This window comes from Oryx dammah, unplaced genomic scaffold, assembly GCF_014754425.2.
Source record: "Oryx dammah isolate SB20612 unplaced genomic scaffold, SCBI_Odam_1.1 HiC_scaffold_3, whole genome shotgun sequence".
Classification (NCBI taxonomy): domain Eukaryota; kingdom Metazoa; phylum Chordata; class Mammalia; order Artiodactyla; family Bovidae; genus Oryx; species Oryx dammah.
Window position 1 is genome coordinate 114,940,017 of NW_024070187.1, and position 14,631 is coordinate 114,954,647.

A 14,631-nucleotide genomic window follows, 5' to 3' on the forward strand; every position below is an offset into this window, starting at 1 on the left:
CGGGGCGGGCGGCGAGCGGAGCCGGCCGGGCAGCGGCCGCCGCCGTCCCGAAGCGCGCACGCGGGGGGCGGGCAGGCGGGAGGATGGAGCTGAACTCCCTGCACATCCTGCTGGAGGCGGCCGAGTACCTGGAGCGCAGGGACCGAGGTAGAGCCCCGCGCCCCTTTGTGCGGCCCGACCGCGGGCGGGCGGGCGGGGCCGGGGCCGGGGGCCCGCTGACCGCGCCGTCTGTCCGCAGAGGCCGAGCACGGCTACGCGTCGGTGCTGCCCTTCGACGGCGACTTCGCCAGGAAGAAAACAAAGGCGGCCGGCCTGGTGCGCAAGGCCCCGAACAACAGGTACCGCCCCCTGCTCGCGCGCGCGGCGTCCCCCTCCCCGGGCCGGGCCGCGGGGCTTTACGCCCCCCGCCCGCCCCGGAGCGCGCTCCCCACCCCGGGCCCGACCCTAGCTCGCGCGGCCCGGCGGCCCGCCTGGAGGAGGAGGCGCCCGGGCCGCCGCAGCCCCGCCCGACCGGCCGCGCCCGCCCCGTCGCCATCTTCCCCGCGGGCCGCGCCTCCTCGGCCTCTCGCGTAAACAGTGCCACGCGTACAGCGCCCGTCGCCCAGGGTCTCCTCCCGGGGCGGCTCTCCTCCCCAGGCTTGTTCTGCACTTTACCGCGCGGGAAGAAAGTTGTCAGGGGCGCAGGCCGGTGCCCCCTGGGTCTGGGGAAACTGAGGTTCGGTGCGAAAGCAGCGTGGGGCTGTTGGCCCTGACCTCTGCCCGCCGCGGGCCGGTGGGCTGCATCTCCGCTAAGAGCAGAGCCCGGGTGCTGGGCCGAGTGCCTCCAGGTCCCCGGAATCTGCAGGCTGGAGGCCCTGCCCCGGGCCCCCGGTACCTCACACGGTGCCCACCGCTCCCACCTAGCCTCCTGACCCAAGTGAAACTCCAGCGATCTGTGCCGGGGTCCCTGTCTTTTGGGTCAAGAGGTCCTTTTCCTAAGGGGCCGGGAGAGGCTGCAGGCTGGCCTGGGACCCAGGCCGAGGAAGCCCGAAAGCCCGGGTGCACGTGTCGGTGGGAAGAGGAACCCTCAGCTAGGGCACCCTGGGGGGTTCCACTCTCTGGCTGCCCTGGGGGCCACAGCACACCACCTGGCGGTGCCCAGCGGCTCACGTCGGTTCTGGCCCAGGCTGCCAGGCTGGGAGCTGCACTTCCAGGGGGCTTGGGGGCCTCTTGGCAGAGGGTGCGGCTCATTCCTGTGGCCTGCTCGTTCTTGGGAAACAGAAAGGCTGGCACAGGGACCCATCTCCTGTGACGTCCTGGCGCCCTGGGCCTGGCAAGAAAGCGGTGAAGTCTCCATCTGTTCTAGCTACACATGTTTCTGAGTCCCAGCCCCGGGTCCCCTACTGGGGACCGTTTGGGGCAGGGCGTGTGTGGGTGGAGGGGCAGCAGGGCCTGAGGGCTCTTCGGTGAGCCAGCTAGGCCCCCGCTGTTGGTTCCCACTGTCCCAAGCGCCCTGCCACCCATGGAGAACTTGGGGCGGTGACTTTTCAGTCCTATGGCTCGGATACCCAAAGCCAGACCAAGAGCATAGCTAGGGCTCTCCTGCACGTGCTAGTTAATGGCCACCCAGCCCCATGAAGGAGGTGTTATTTTTATCTCCGGAGCTGAGGAAAGGGAGGCACAGGAGATTGAACCATTTGCTAGGGCCGCCCTCCCGTCTCTAGGGCCCCTGTTCCGAGGTGGGTCCTCTGCCCCCAGTGCTCTGCTGGGGTGGAAACCTCGAGGGCACTCGGGAGCGACCCAGAGGGTCTTCTGAGGCAGGGTGCGCCTCCCTGCTGCTCCTCTTGGGGGAGCCCAGTGCTTTAGTCACCCCACGGCTCTCACGGCACCCCACGTGGCTGTCCTGGCCCAGCAGGGCATCGGGCAGCCCAGACCAGGGGCCAGGGTGGTTCAGGGCACAGGATGTAGAGGCCTGACTTGGCGGGCAGCTGCACACGTGCAATGTCTGTGCCCCCCTTAGGTGGGGGACGGGGTGGGCACGGAGGGGACCAGCATGAGGCCTGGAAGGTGGAGCAGAAGGGCAGTGCGTGGGTGGGGGGATACGGTGACCCCCACCATTGCTGGGGCTACTGGAAGGGGCATTGGTTCAGCAGGAAGGGACAGGAGCTGGCCCCTGGTCAGGGATCCAGTCCTATAGGGAGGTGGGCACAAGAGTGCTTCCTTCCAGGGATTAAAGGGAGAAGCCAGTGGTGATAGCAAGGACCCACCTAGGCAGGCAGTCCCTCCCCTCCCCAGGCCGCTGTGATCCTGGGACCCAAGTGACAATCTCCCCACAGGGCTCTGCAAGCGTCGGGGACGAGGGGAGAGCTTCAGGAGGGCTTTGGCCCCTCTGTGTGCCCAGGCTGCCCGAGCAGCGCTGCCTCCGTCCGTGAGGGTCAGGCCACCAGTCCCCTCGCCGAAGGACACTGGCCGCCCCTCACGCCCCTTACGAGTGAGCAGACCCACAGATCCGCAGCGCCGGGCTGCCGTCCAGGCCAGCAAGGAGCCTGACGGCTGTGCCCCCACCCACCAGCCCTGGCAGAGGTTCGGAGGCGCCCTGCCCAGCCCATGTGATCAGCGAAGCCCTCGAGGCTCCGGAACGTGGAGGTTCTGAGGCTCCACAGGGCGGCCCGGGAGCCAGCTGCCCGGGTGGGAGGAGAGGAGGCCTTGGGCCTGCGGGGCTGTGCTGGGACCCCGAGCCGTGGCAGGTGGCAGGGACAGGCCGGACGGGTGAGCCCATGGGGTCGGGATGGGAGACACCTGACCCCGGGTTCCCGAAGCAGGAGGGTGAGGGTGGGTGGGCAGAGGTGGCGGGGCTCCGGGAGGGAGCGGGGCGTGGGCCCGGGGCCCATCTGGTTGGGTCCTCTGCCCACTCGTGAAGCTGCCCGGGGAGCCTCAGGGCCCCAGCTGGCCTGCCGCCTTCCTGCCTGGGCGCAGAGGGTGGCCTGAATCCGGGAGCTTGATTGCACTGCCTGCGTCCCAAGGGCATTACCGCGGCCCTGCCCTCTCTGGTGCTTGGACTCTGTGCTTCCATCCTAAGGCAGCAGAGTTTGGGCAGCAGAGGGGGCCGCCGGCCCCAGAGAGGCCGGTCTTCCCAGGCCTCAGCCCTGCAGGAAGGCAGAGGGCCTGCCTCAGTCTCCCTGCCAGCCCAGAAGCACTCATGTCTCAGAGGCTGCCTTCTGGGCTGATGCCCCCTGGCCCGGGACCACTCTGCTCGCCGGGCGTCCCTGTGGGAATGGCGAGCTGTGAGCCTGTGGCTGTGTGAGCCGGATGGGGTGGGGCAGTGCCCTGGCTGGTGATGCTGGGCCGGGGTGCATAGGTCCCCAGGCTTGGCCTCTGTGCCTATCGGCCAGCACTTGGCCTTCTGTGCCAGCCCAGGTGGCTCCCAGTGCCCCGCTGAAGACGCAGGTGGCTCGGTGCCCGGCCGCCTTGGGAACAGAGGGTGGTCAGTCCCAGGGCCGGCTGCTGCTGCTCCGCAGGCCTGGCCCACAGCTCTGGAAGGGGCCCAGGCCCTCCTGCTGGCTGGGCACCCTGGACACTGCAGCACCCCTCTGTCTCTTGGTCACCGGGGGTGAGTTTCCCCAGCTTCCAGTCAGCCGCTGCTCGCCTGCCCCAGCCCTCGCCTTCCTGAGGCCCAGACCCTCCCTGTGCTGTCTGCAAGGTCTCCGGACCCCCGGGCGGGGCCTGCACCCCCGTGCCCTGGTGGTGGGCAGTGAAGTGAGCTCTGTCTCTGTTTCTCCAAACAGGTCCTCACACAATGAGCTAGAGAAGCACAGGTAAGCGGCCTTCCCTCACCCCCCCGTGTGAATCTCCTGGCTCATCCCACCTCCCCTTCTGCCGCAGGGGTGTCGCAGCCACCCCTCACCCCCCTCCCTGCCTTTTGCCTCCCGGCCTGGCTCAGCACACTGCTGGGCGGGCCCTTGTCCGGGGAGTGCAGGCGGCTGGGCTCTGCTCCCCGGTTCTGCTAAGCCAGATGGCGGAGCTGGGGCTCCAGGTCCTTCCTGCCCTTGGGAGCTCGGCCTGGGGGATCCAGAAGCAGGGGGTCTGTGTGGAGGGTCAGAGACTTGGGGCGGAGGCCTGTGTGCTGTGTCAGTGAGGGCCGGCTCCCTGGAGGAGGAGCCCATCTGTTCTGGGCTGTGCAAACCCTTCTGGGAGCAGCTTCTTAAGCCCTTATGATGCTGGCCACCTACCGGGAAGGTTTGGCCGTCTCTGTCTGGGGCCCCCGGGCGCCTTGGTGCCTGACTTCCGAGGAGTTCCGAGTGGTCCTGTCCACAGGCGGTGGGGTGGGCAGCCAGGGCCTGGCCACATGGGCCTGGTGGGAAGCTCTGCCCTGGGCAGGATCCAGGGGAGGCCTGATTCATGCCCACCTGCTGGCCACAGAGCTGGGCCCGCTCTGGTCCTCCTCTGAGGAGTGTGGGGCCTGTAGCCTGGAGAGGCTGCCTCCCCAGCCCCGATGAGCTCCAGGCCTTGTGCCCTACACTGGCCCTCCGCCCCCGGGCTGGCCCTGGCCTGTGGTCCGGCTGCAGGCCTCCCTCTGCAGGGGGGAGAAGGCCTGGCCAGGCTCAGCCTCTGGGACAGGTGTCCTTGTGACCGACCCCAGCAGGACCGACGGGGAGCCATGGGTGTCTCCAGGAGCCCCAGACTCCCCAGGGATGTGAGCGGTAGCTCTCTCCTGACCTTTGCTCCTGTCTTCGGACGGGCTAGTTCTTCCCTGTTCTCTCGGCCTGGAGTGGGGTGGGGCCGGGGGTCTGCACTTGAGGTGGGCAGTCGCAGCTCGCTCTGGAGCTCGGCTGGCTCTCCGTGTGTCCCCACCCCCACGCCTACGCCCACGGCAGCACCAGCTTCCGCCCCCTGGGATCGGGGCCTCTGCTGGGCAGGCGTTAAGTGGGGACAGGACACCGTGTTCTCTGGAGGAGCCCCGCTTCCTGGATCGCTCCTGTGCATTTGGGGGGTTCCTAAGAGAGCCCGCCTTGCCCCTGGTGGCTCCCCAGCCAGAAGAGATGGCCAGGCTTGACTGGGGCCTGGAGCCTGGGCCGGTGGGGTGGGGGGTGCCCTGGGGAAGGCTTCCTGGGGTGGTACCTGGAGAACAGCCCCCCAGCACAGACAGAGGGGGATAATGATGGAGGAGGAGGAGGAGGGGGACGAGGACTGGCCTTTGACCCCTGCAGCCACCCCTTGACCCTGGCCTTGGCTTCAGCCTCCTCCCAGAGCCAGGCCTGAGGTTGGGCCCTTGGGGGCCCTTTTGAGACAGGGGTGGGGTGGTGGGCGGCCTGGGGTCTTCGTGTGCCCCCCTGCCCAGCCCAGTGCAGGGGCCTCTGTTCCTGGCTGGCCCGAAGGCAGGCGTGGTCAGCTCTGAGGAGCCCAGGGTCCCGGAGCTGGGGACCGTGTGGAGGACCTCAGCCGTGGCTCGGCCCATGGCTGCCTGGGGCTGGTGCCGGATGCGCCTGGCTGCTGGCCACAGGAAGGGCCGCCTGTTGTCCCCGGGAAGGCAGGAAGCATCTGGGGGTCATCCTCTCTGGATGCTGGCTTCCCTGGAGGTGTGCCACCTTGGGCCAGTGGGCTTTTGCTTCCCAGACTTCTGAGCCAGCAGCCCCTCTAGCCCGCCCAGCCTGCCCTGCTCCTCCTCTGTCCCCTCTGCAGAGACAGCAGGTCCAGCCAACCTTCCAGGGAGAGAGCTCGGCTTCTGATCCCGGTGACTGGGCCGCAGTGGCTGTGCTCCTTGGCACCCGTGGCTCAGCTCCAGGCTTTCGCTTTTGTAGGGGAGAGGGGGTCCTCGGTATCCCACAGTGGGGCAGTCCCCACCCCAAAGGCCAGCCTGGGGCCCTGGGTGGAGCCCTGCTCACCTCTGTCTCCCCAGCGTGGACGTAGTTATTTGGCTCCTGCACGTGGGTCCCTGCACAGGAGGTCTGCAGGGCAGCTGCCCCCGTCTACCTGGTGCAGCCCCACCAGGCCTTGCCCCCTCACAGCAGTCAGTATAGGGAGACAGAGGGAGAGCGGGCTGCTTGTCCCCCGTCTCAGGCCCCGAGGGTCTGAGGGTCACTGTCCATGTCGCCTCTGCCCTGGAGCCAGGTATGGGGCACTTCAGAGGGCGTCCACCCTGTCCCTCAGGCCTGGGGCACCTGGTGAAGAGCGGGGCTTTCAGAGAGAAGCTGGTAGGGCCCGCGTCAGGGGCTGAGCTGTGGGCAGGAGCTGCCATTAGCAGTAAGCAGTCGTGCGGGTCTGCCCACCGGTCCACACTGGGTTCCTGCAGGAAGCGGCGGGTGTTCAGAGCTGGGTGCAGCTGCAGGGCACTGGTGGAGGGCCTGGCTCTGTAGCAGCTCCTGAGGCGGGCCGGGCCGACCCCAGTGCTGCCCGGCTCCTTGGCACACCCCTCCGGCTCCAAGAGGTGGGGGGAGGCCCGCTGCCCACAGGGGTGGACACTGGGGCCTGCCCAGGGCCCCACTGCTGGCCCTGTGGCCCAGTGGGTACTCCCTGTCTGGGGGCTGGCTGGACAGTTCATCCTGAGTTGAGCATGGCGTGGCTGCAGCCAGCGGCTTCTCCTTGTCTCTTGAGAAACTTCTTTCTGACTTCTAAAGAACTCTGTTCACGGATGTCGTGGGCAAGCATGGACCCCCAGCCCCCACGCCCCACCCCAGGGGCAGCATCCTGGGCAGCTGGATGCCAAGCCTGCCGCCCTCTCCCACGTGGCCCTCGGGGATGGGAGCGGAACCTTGCCATCCGCTATTTCATAACTCGACTTTGTCCCCGACGCCCGCGTGCGGTCTGCCTGTGTCCTGGGCGCCCACGGGATGCTTCATGATGGCCTTCCAGGAAGCGCAGATGGTACTGCCGTAGGGTGGGGTCGGTCTTGTGGGTATGGAGGTGGAGATGGATTCATGGGGCCGAGATGCTGGACCTAGAAATGCCGGTTGAGGGTTGAGCCGCCTTGGTGGCCCTTCAGAACTGCCACCTCACCAAGGAGGCTGTGAGTGCCCTCTGGGCAGCCCGACAGCGTGTCACGCCTTTTCTATTTCAGCCCAAATCAGCACCTCCTGGGCGAGTCCTTTCTAGGCCGCGGTGAGGTGGTTTCGGTTTTGTTAGGTCAGCCGTTTACATTCTGCAACTTGCCTGTGTGTGTCCTTGCCTGTTCTTGCGTAAAGGCGCTCCTCTTTTTGTTTCTGTGTGAGCTGAAAATGTCACGAATACTAGCTGCTTGTCTTTTATGTGCACTGCAAATATTTTTCTGCTGTTATTTGTCTTTCACCTGTGTTTTTTCTTCCTTGTACAAATGTGTCTTTCCTTGATTGTAAAAGTGATATGTGGGTTTTTAGCACAGAGAATCTGGAAAATAGAAAAGAACGCACAAAACCACGCCACGTGGAGACGCGTGCTTCCTGCTCTTCTCTGTCCTGTGGAGTCTCTCGTGTGCGGTCACCGCTTTATTTTTCGGCTGTTTCTTGGGTCGCTTGTCACACAGGCTGCTCTGTCTGCTGACACGCCCACTCTGCTCGTGGCGTGGAAACGCGGAGCACCCTCGGATGACGTGGTTGTCTCCGGGTGGCGGAACACGGGGGGACCTTTTCAGTCACTTTTGTTCCTTTTGATTTGCACCTTCTGGTTTTCCACAAAAGATCACGTCCTGCGTGTGTACTCAGATGGTGGATTGTAAGCATGGCCATTTGCCTGAGTGGACGGGGAGCCCCACTTGTGAGCTGGCTGCAGGTGGCAGGTCAGGGGGCCCCAGGGGTCTCACAAGCCGTCCTTGTGGGTGAAGCTGCTCACTGGGGCCTGAGGCTGTCGGGCTGTAGGCCTGCTGCGGGCCCCTCTCAGCCGCGGTGCCCACGGCCCTGCCCCGGGCGGCCTGGAGACTGAGCTCAGCCTCAGTGTTCTGCATACTCTTTCTAAGATCAAGCTCGAGTTCACCTGGGGAACTCGAGGCCCTGCTGCCTGGGGCTGGGGTGCCAGCTGGCAAGGGGCTGGTCTGCAGGACGGTGCTGTGTGGACGTGGGTGACTGACCCTGGCAGCTGGGTCAGCCCTCCCCCCATGAGGTGGGGCTGTTATCACGGCGGTGGGGGGGACTCCTGCGCCCTCTGTCCAAGGGACGTGGCCATCGTGGCCCGCTTTCCTTCCAGAGTCTGAGGGAGACTGGCTTTGGAACGAGGGTGTTGAAAGGTGGAGCTGTCAGGGTTGGCGCCTGAGGAGGGGGGAGTATGTGCTGGCTCTGACGGCGGGGCAGCGGGGTGGCAGGGCCTGGCCAGGGTTGGGCGTTCCTGCCGTCGTCCCTCTCCTGAGAGTGTCGGCTGAGCGGGCAGCTTGTTTGGAAACCACTTGGGTGGCCTGCATGGCCTCCGGTGGGCACGTGGACATAGCAGAGGCCCCTGGCCATCAGCGTGCTTTGAAGGTGAGCCTGGCCGCCCGCCCCCCAACGAGAGGAGCTGGGGAAGAAGGGCGCTTCCAGGTCATGGCTCCTCGCCCGAGGTCCCAACCTGGGCGGATGCTGTTGGGTCTTAGGGTTTCGTGAGGAGACTGCGTTCGCCTGCATGGACACAGGGACAGGATCTAGAGCGAGGCGGTTTCTGAAGGGGTCCCAGACGCGGGTGGGGGCCTTGTCCGTGGCCTTCCCTGACGCGGATGGACTCACGTTGCCATGGTGATGAGAGTGCTCAGGGAGCACCCTGTGCTTGGCGAGGCGGGGTTGGAGAGCTCGTCGGGGGCGTCCTGGTCCACTGCAGCCCGGGAAGCCTGACCGGCGTCCTTGCTTCTCCTCCTTCGAGTTGTCTCCATGAGGCTTCTGGGCCCCACCGTGGAGCGAGGGGACAGCAGGGGAGCCGGGGCTCTCGGAGCCTGGCGGCAGCACTCACAGGCCCACGGGCCATGCTGGCCCCCCTCCCCTGGGGCTTCTGGTGGGCCGTGGGTGCCAGGGGGCTGGGGGTGCTGCCAGCCGGGCTGGGAGAGGCGCCCAGAAGCGGCCCTGGGGAGGCAGGTCTGCAGAAATCTGCTGGCCCCCCGAGCCCTCAGTCTGCTCCGCTGACCTGCCCCATGGGCCGAGCTGCCTCTGCCTGACCGTCATGTCTTTGGGTCTTTCAGACGAGCCAAACTTCGGCTCTACCTGGAGCAGCTCAAGCAGCTGGTGCCCCTGGGCCCGGACAGCACCCGCCACACCACGCTGAGCCTCCTGAAACGCGCCAAGATGCACATCAAGGTGAGCAAGCTGCCTCCCTGCAGCCCCGCCACCCTGGGGAGGGGCCCCGGGGTCTGAGGATGGGCAGGGGCTCCACGGGGGCTCGTGGTCTCTGGTGGGTGAGGGGCTCAGCCGCGGCGGGTGCAGGTTGGGTTCTGTGGGGTGTGGGTTGGGGGGTGGGCTGTAGATTGCCCCCTAAGGCCCTGGCGTGGGAAGAGGCTCTGGCAGGCATAGGGGTTGGTCTCCAGGAGCTGGCACTGGGGTGTGGGCTGAGTGAGACATTGCCAGGGGCTGGCCCTCAAGGCCTTAAGACTGCACGCCTTAAGGTGGGGGACCTTGAGGTGGGTTTGGTCCTCCCGCAGGGCCCCCTGATGGTATGGGTGTGAGCTCCCCCATGCAGGGTCTCGAAGGGACTCAGCTGGTGCCCTGGGGCCCTCATGGAGAGGCCGCGGCTCCGTGCCCTGGGCAGTGTGCAGAGGGCAGGCAGGCATGCGGCCGCCAGATTGTGCAGGCAGGCTGTCGTCTGAGTTGGAGTGCCAGGCCAGGGCTGGGTGGCGCTGTCCCAGGCTCCAGGCCCACTCGTGACTTGGTTTGGTCAAGCTGGCTGGTGGCTGTGGGCGTTCTAGAGGTGGTCAGCAGACGCAGAGCACAGGGCTGGGGGTCGGGGGTGGGGGGCGGTGAGGAGGCGTGCATCAGGCCTGGGGGATCCCCGGGGCATCCCAGTGTGTGGGGGGGTGCCCCCTCCCCAGGAACTGGAGGTCATCAGCAGACGCAGAGCACAGGGCTGGGGGGTCGGGGGCACCCAGCATAGACACCAGGGTTGGGGGGGGCAGTGGGGAGCCGGGGTTGGGGGGCCAGTGGGGAGGGGTGCGTCAGGCCTTTGGGTCTGCCCAGGCTGGCTGCCCTGGGGCACACTCCCCACCCCCAGGCTCATAGCTCGGCCCCCCGCCCCCGCAGAAACTGGAGGAGCAGGACCGGCGTGCGCTGAGCATCAAGGAGCAGCTGCGGCGGGAGCACCGCTTCCTGAAGCGGCGCTTGGAGCAGCTGTCGGCGCAGAGCCTGGAGCGCGTGCGCACCGACAGCACGGGTTCTGCCGTCTCCACTGACGACTCGGAGCAAGGTGGGCCTGGGGTGGGGGGCTGGCCGGCTGGCAGCCGCAGGGTGGGGGCGGCGCTCACTCGTGGTGTGGCCCGCGGGATGCGATGAGGAAGCTAGGCCGGGTGCCCCGAGGGCCGGGGACAGTGAAGGGCCCTTCGGGGGTCCGGCGCTGACCCGCCCCGTCCGTTCTCTGCAGAAGTGGACGTCGAGGGCATGGAGTTTGGCCCCGGCGAGCTGGACAGTGTGGGCAGCAGCAGTGACGTGGACGACCACTACAGCCTGCGGGGCAGCGGATGCAGCCACGGCAGCTTCGGGCCCCCCTGCAGGCGGCCCGGCCGCCCCGGCCTCTCGTAGGCGCTGCCCTCCCCGCTCCTCGGCCCGCCCGCCCGCCCGCCTGGCCGAGCGCGTCGACCCTCTGGTCCTTGAAGCCTCTCCACGGGCCCACTGCTGTGCCATTCTGGAAGCTCCGCCGCGTCGCCCGCTCCTCCCACCCGGGCAGGGACCCCTTCGGGAGGCGGGGCCCAGCTCCCACATCCGGGAGTCCAGCATAGCCGCCCACCGCGTGTTCTCAGATACCCAATCATTCCAGAAGTATTAAATGTCATTGCTGCAAACCCGGCGGGCGCCGTGTGAGGGGCTTAATGACCACCACGGGGAGCTCAGACCCCAACCCCGGATCCCAGCAGAAAGGAGTGGACCGAGGAAGGAAGCGTGGCTCTTCGTCCATCCGTCCATCTGTCTGTTGGTCCACGTAGGCTCCTGAGGCGTGGATGGAGGGATCCGTGAAGGGCGGGACTCGGGTGAGCACCCTGGGACCGTGGGTGGGCGGCAGCCTTTGCACCTGCAGGCGTCAGGAGCCAGGGCTGGGCTTCCGGGGGGGCTGCCAGGCTACCCCACCCTGATTTGGGCGGCTTCTGCTCTGTTCTTAGGGCCCTCAAATGTGCACACGCACGCACCTAGGCACACACGCCTGCTTGCACACACATGCATACATGCAGACAGAGGTGGTCACTGGACCCAGAGGGCACACGTCCCAGGGTCTTCAGGGGTCAGTTGGGCAATTGCCAGCCCCTGGCCTGTGCCTGGTCCCCCCTCCCACCCCCAGCCCACCTGCCCAGACTGCACAGGGCAGGCACTCCTCCCAGCGAGGGCTGGGAGTCGAAACCACTGGGTCCTCAGAGGCTCTCTCACCTCACTTTAAAACACCACCAAGCAAAATGTTGCTCCATTTCCCAGCAGCCCAGAACAGGGCTCCCGGGAGAGCAGCTTTTCCCCCAAAACGAAGGAGAAACACTCTTAAGGAGAAAGCGCTCCGCTGACTCGGCCGCTGTCGCTGTGTGCCGCCTGTTTCCTGTACGAGACTTTTTCTACTCTGTTTTCCTCGCCGTAGTCGCGGCCTTGTTTGCTGAGGGGTGGGAGCGACCCAGCGTCTCAGGGACTCGTCCGTCTGTCACCGTCGTCCAAGTGTGCCTTGTCGCCCGTGTCTGGCCCCACCCCGACCGCCACCACCAGCATCTCCCGCGTGGCTCACGGGACGCCCCCAGGTGCCCTCCTGGCCCTCTCCCCGCAGCCAAGCCCCCTAGGAGCGAGACTGCCTGGCCAGGTTGGCCCGGCGGGCTGTGCGGCGGCCGGTTCCGCTCTGTCTCCCGGCGGGAGGGGCTGTGACCTGTGGTCCTCCCGACCCCCCTCCCTCGCCGTGCAGTCTGACCTCCTAGGGTCTGGGGTGGGGGTGGGGGGCGCCGCTAACCCGAAAAGTAGGTTCCTTCCTGTACCCAGCTTGAAGCCTCCCTTTTCCCCACCCTGAGCAAGGACTCCGGATATCAGACACTGGCAGCTTCTGAAGACAAGCGTTCACCCTGGGTGGACAGGCCTGGGCATTAGGAGGCTTCTCCTGGCCTTTTGTCCCCAAGGCGGCGTCCCGGGGACCACTCAGCAATATCCGGGTGGGGGCTGTGGGCCGGCTCACAGTAGTGTCTGCCCTCTGTCCCCTGCGCTGTAGCCAATTTCCAGATTGCAGCGGGGAGGGGGTGGGGAACTTGGTCTACCCCAGGAGGGTGGCCTGCTGAGGCACAAAGGGGTCCTAGGAGACAACTCTGGCGCAGAACCTGCCCCCGAGGGGCCTGGGAGGGTGGTGGGGAGCAGGCTCGAGGTGGGGACCGTGCAGGTGGCTGGGGGTACCACTGCACGTCGTGGTGGTTGCAAGGCGAGCTGTGCTGTTGGTACCTCCTTCCAGTTCCTCTGGGGCCCATCGTGGCCAGAGGGGCTTCCCGTCTGCCTGAGCTCATCCACTGAGCATTCCTTGCAAGGACCCCACACCCTCGGAGCAGGGCAGGATCACCCACAGTTAAGAGCCTTCCTTAGGACATGCAACTGCAGGCCCCTGGGGAGCTCTGTGTTCTGAATTCTAGAGCATCAGTTCTCCAGCCACCCCCATCCTCACTCCCTACCCCCAGGAGACGTTCTGCTCTAGCCGGCAGAGTCCTCCCCAGGTGACCACTGTGGCCTCAGCTGACCTTCTTGGCCCGGAGACGCTCAGCCTGTGACTTTGCAGGCCATGGTTCCCCTGAGGACTGGGGGGTGGGCGGGTTGGCCTCACTGGCCACCCGGGTATGCTGGGGCCCCAAATGTCACTCCTCACCACCGGCAGATGCCAGTGAGGGTCTGTGCTGGAGCTGCTTACGTGCCCTCCCCTCCCCTGGCCTCCTGCACTGGTGGCCAGGGGTACCAGAGGGTCATTAAGAGCAAACCTGGGGTCTGTAGAAAGCAACGGGGACCAGAACAGGGCCCCCTGGGGGGGCGGTGCCTGCACCCTTCCTCCGTGTGCCCTCATGCCCACAAGGCTCTTGGTGTCCGAGATCCTGGAAGCCCGGGCTCGGGTGTGAGGCAGCCCCCGCGCCTCGTCCCAGGCTCCACTGGCTGGGGAGGCCGTAAGAAGGCCCCCCCAACCCCTGTGCGTCCCTGGACCTCCCCATGCAGGGCGGGTCTCGAAGCGTGGCACCCAGCTCGCTTCCCTGGTGACGGGGGTGTGCGCCTGGCTGCAGTCCTGAAGGCCCCCGTCTCCTGTGGGGCTCCGGGCAACCCCATGTGCTGGGTGAGGCAGGCTTCCCCCACTTGCCCACCCCCGCCTCTTGCGGGGCCAGCTCACCCGGGCCCTCCCTGCTGCATGCGTGCAGGACTCTGACCCCACACCTACCCAGCCATGTCTTGGACACAGGGCAGGTTCCGCGCCAGAGTAGGGGGTCAGGGGATGCCGCCAAGGGGGCCTGGTGCTGGCCGAGTGGGCTTGTAACGAGATCCTTGCTGGAAAGAGAGGGCCGCCCCCCCCCCCCAGCCTGTTCACCGGGAGGGGCTGTGCTGTGCCGTTCTGTCTTTGTAACATAAATACAGATTTTTATACCTCACCTCTCTGTCTTCCCGTTCTTTCCATCCCTGTGTTGGGCTTCCCTCCCCAGTTCCCTGGGTGGCTTCGGCGGTCCTCACCACCGTGTCGGGAGCCTTGGCTTTCTGGCAGACCCTGCAGACCAGGGGCCTCGCCTTCCTAGGAGCCGGCCTTGGGACCAGTGTTAGAGCTGCCTCCCTGGACGTCCCCTGGAGGTGAAGGTGGGGCCGAAGTGGAAGCCATCCCCACTCTCCTGGGTCTGCTTGCCAGGCGGGAGGTCTTGCTGCGAGCCTGACTCGGCCCCTGGGGCTGGGGCACTGTCCCGGGACAGCGGGGCCCTCCGGGCGTCCCGGGCCGGCCAGCTGAGCGTCGCCGGCGCCTCACCTGCTGCCCTGTCCAGTGCCCTTCGCGCGTGGCGGCCACTGGCTCAGGGCGGCTCTGCGAGAAGCCCCGGGACCTGGCCTCGGTGTCTCCGGAAAGCCCTGTTGTGCAGGTGGGGGTGTGAGGCCCCAGCAGAGGCACCCCAGGAGGAAGAGCCCCGCCAGGGGTGGAGAGCTGGGGTGGGGCTTTCCTGGGAACCCGGCCTGCGATCCCGGCTGGCCGCAGCCCAGTGAGGTGGCTCCTTGAGGTCTGCGGGCAGGTGAGGGGCGCCTGGGGACTCTGAGTTCCTCCTCCATCCCCCAGCAGAAAGCAGTACTCCGGCCTCTTGTACTGGGCAAGTCCCTGGGGGCACCTCTAGGCGAGGAGAACCCTGCCGGGAGCACAGCTGGGGCCTGGAGCCACCAGCACTTGGGCTTGAATGAGAATGCGGGTATCTGAATTCCAACTACCACTTTTTAAAAAAATATTCTTAATTTTTTTGGCTGAGCCACACAGCATGTGGGATCTTAGTTCCCCAAGTAGAGACTGAACCCGCTCCCCTGGCGTGGGAAGTGTGGTCCTAACCACAGGACCACCGGGAAGGCCTTCCACCTT

General features: G+C 66.6%; 1 protein-coding gene across 1 annotated transcript; it reads left to right on the top strand.

Annotated features, from left to right (window-relative positions):
- Nucleotides 1-10,893, top strand: MXD4 (MAX dimerization protein 4). Its single transcript, XM_040237688.1, has 6 exons — nucleotides 1-147; nucleotides 239-338; nucleotides 3,765-3,794; nucleotides 9,086-9,200; nucleotides 10,137-10,299; nucleotides 10,474-10,893. The coding sequence occupies exons 1-6, from the start codon at nucleotides 84-86 to the stop codon at nucleotides 10,629-10,631; spliced, it is 630 nt and encodes a 209-aa protein (XP_040093622.1). The 5' UTR covers nucleotides 1-83; the 3' UTR covers nucleotides 10,632-10,893.
- The last annotated feature ends 3,738 nt before the right edge of the window (nucleotides 10,894-14,631 follow it).

What these genes read in the sequence shown, in the direction of transcription:
- MXD4 (XM_040237688.1), top strand. Translation starts at nt 84, where the DNA reads ATGGAGCTGAACTCCCTGCACATCCTGCTGGAGGCGGCCGAGTACCTG. An exon ending in CGCAAGGCCCCGAACAACAG is followed by an intron (nt 339 to 3,764) that starts GTACCGCCCCCT and finishes TTCTCCAAACAG; the next exon opens with GTCCTCACACAATGAGCTAG. An exon ending in AATGAGCTAGAGAAGCACAG is followed by an intron (nt 3,795 to 9,085) that starts GTAAGCGGCCTT and finishes TGGGTCTTTCAG; the next exon opens with ACGAGCCAAACTTCGGCTCT.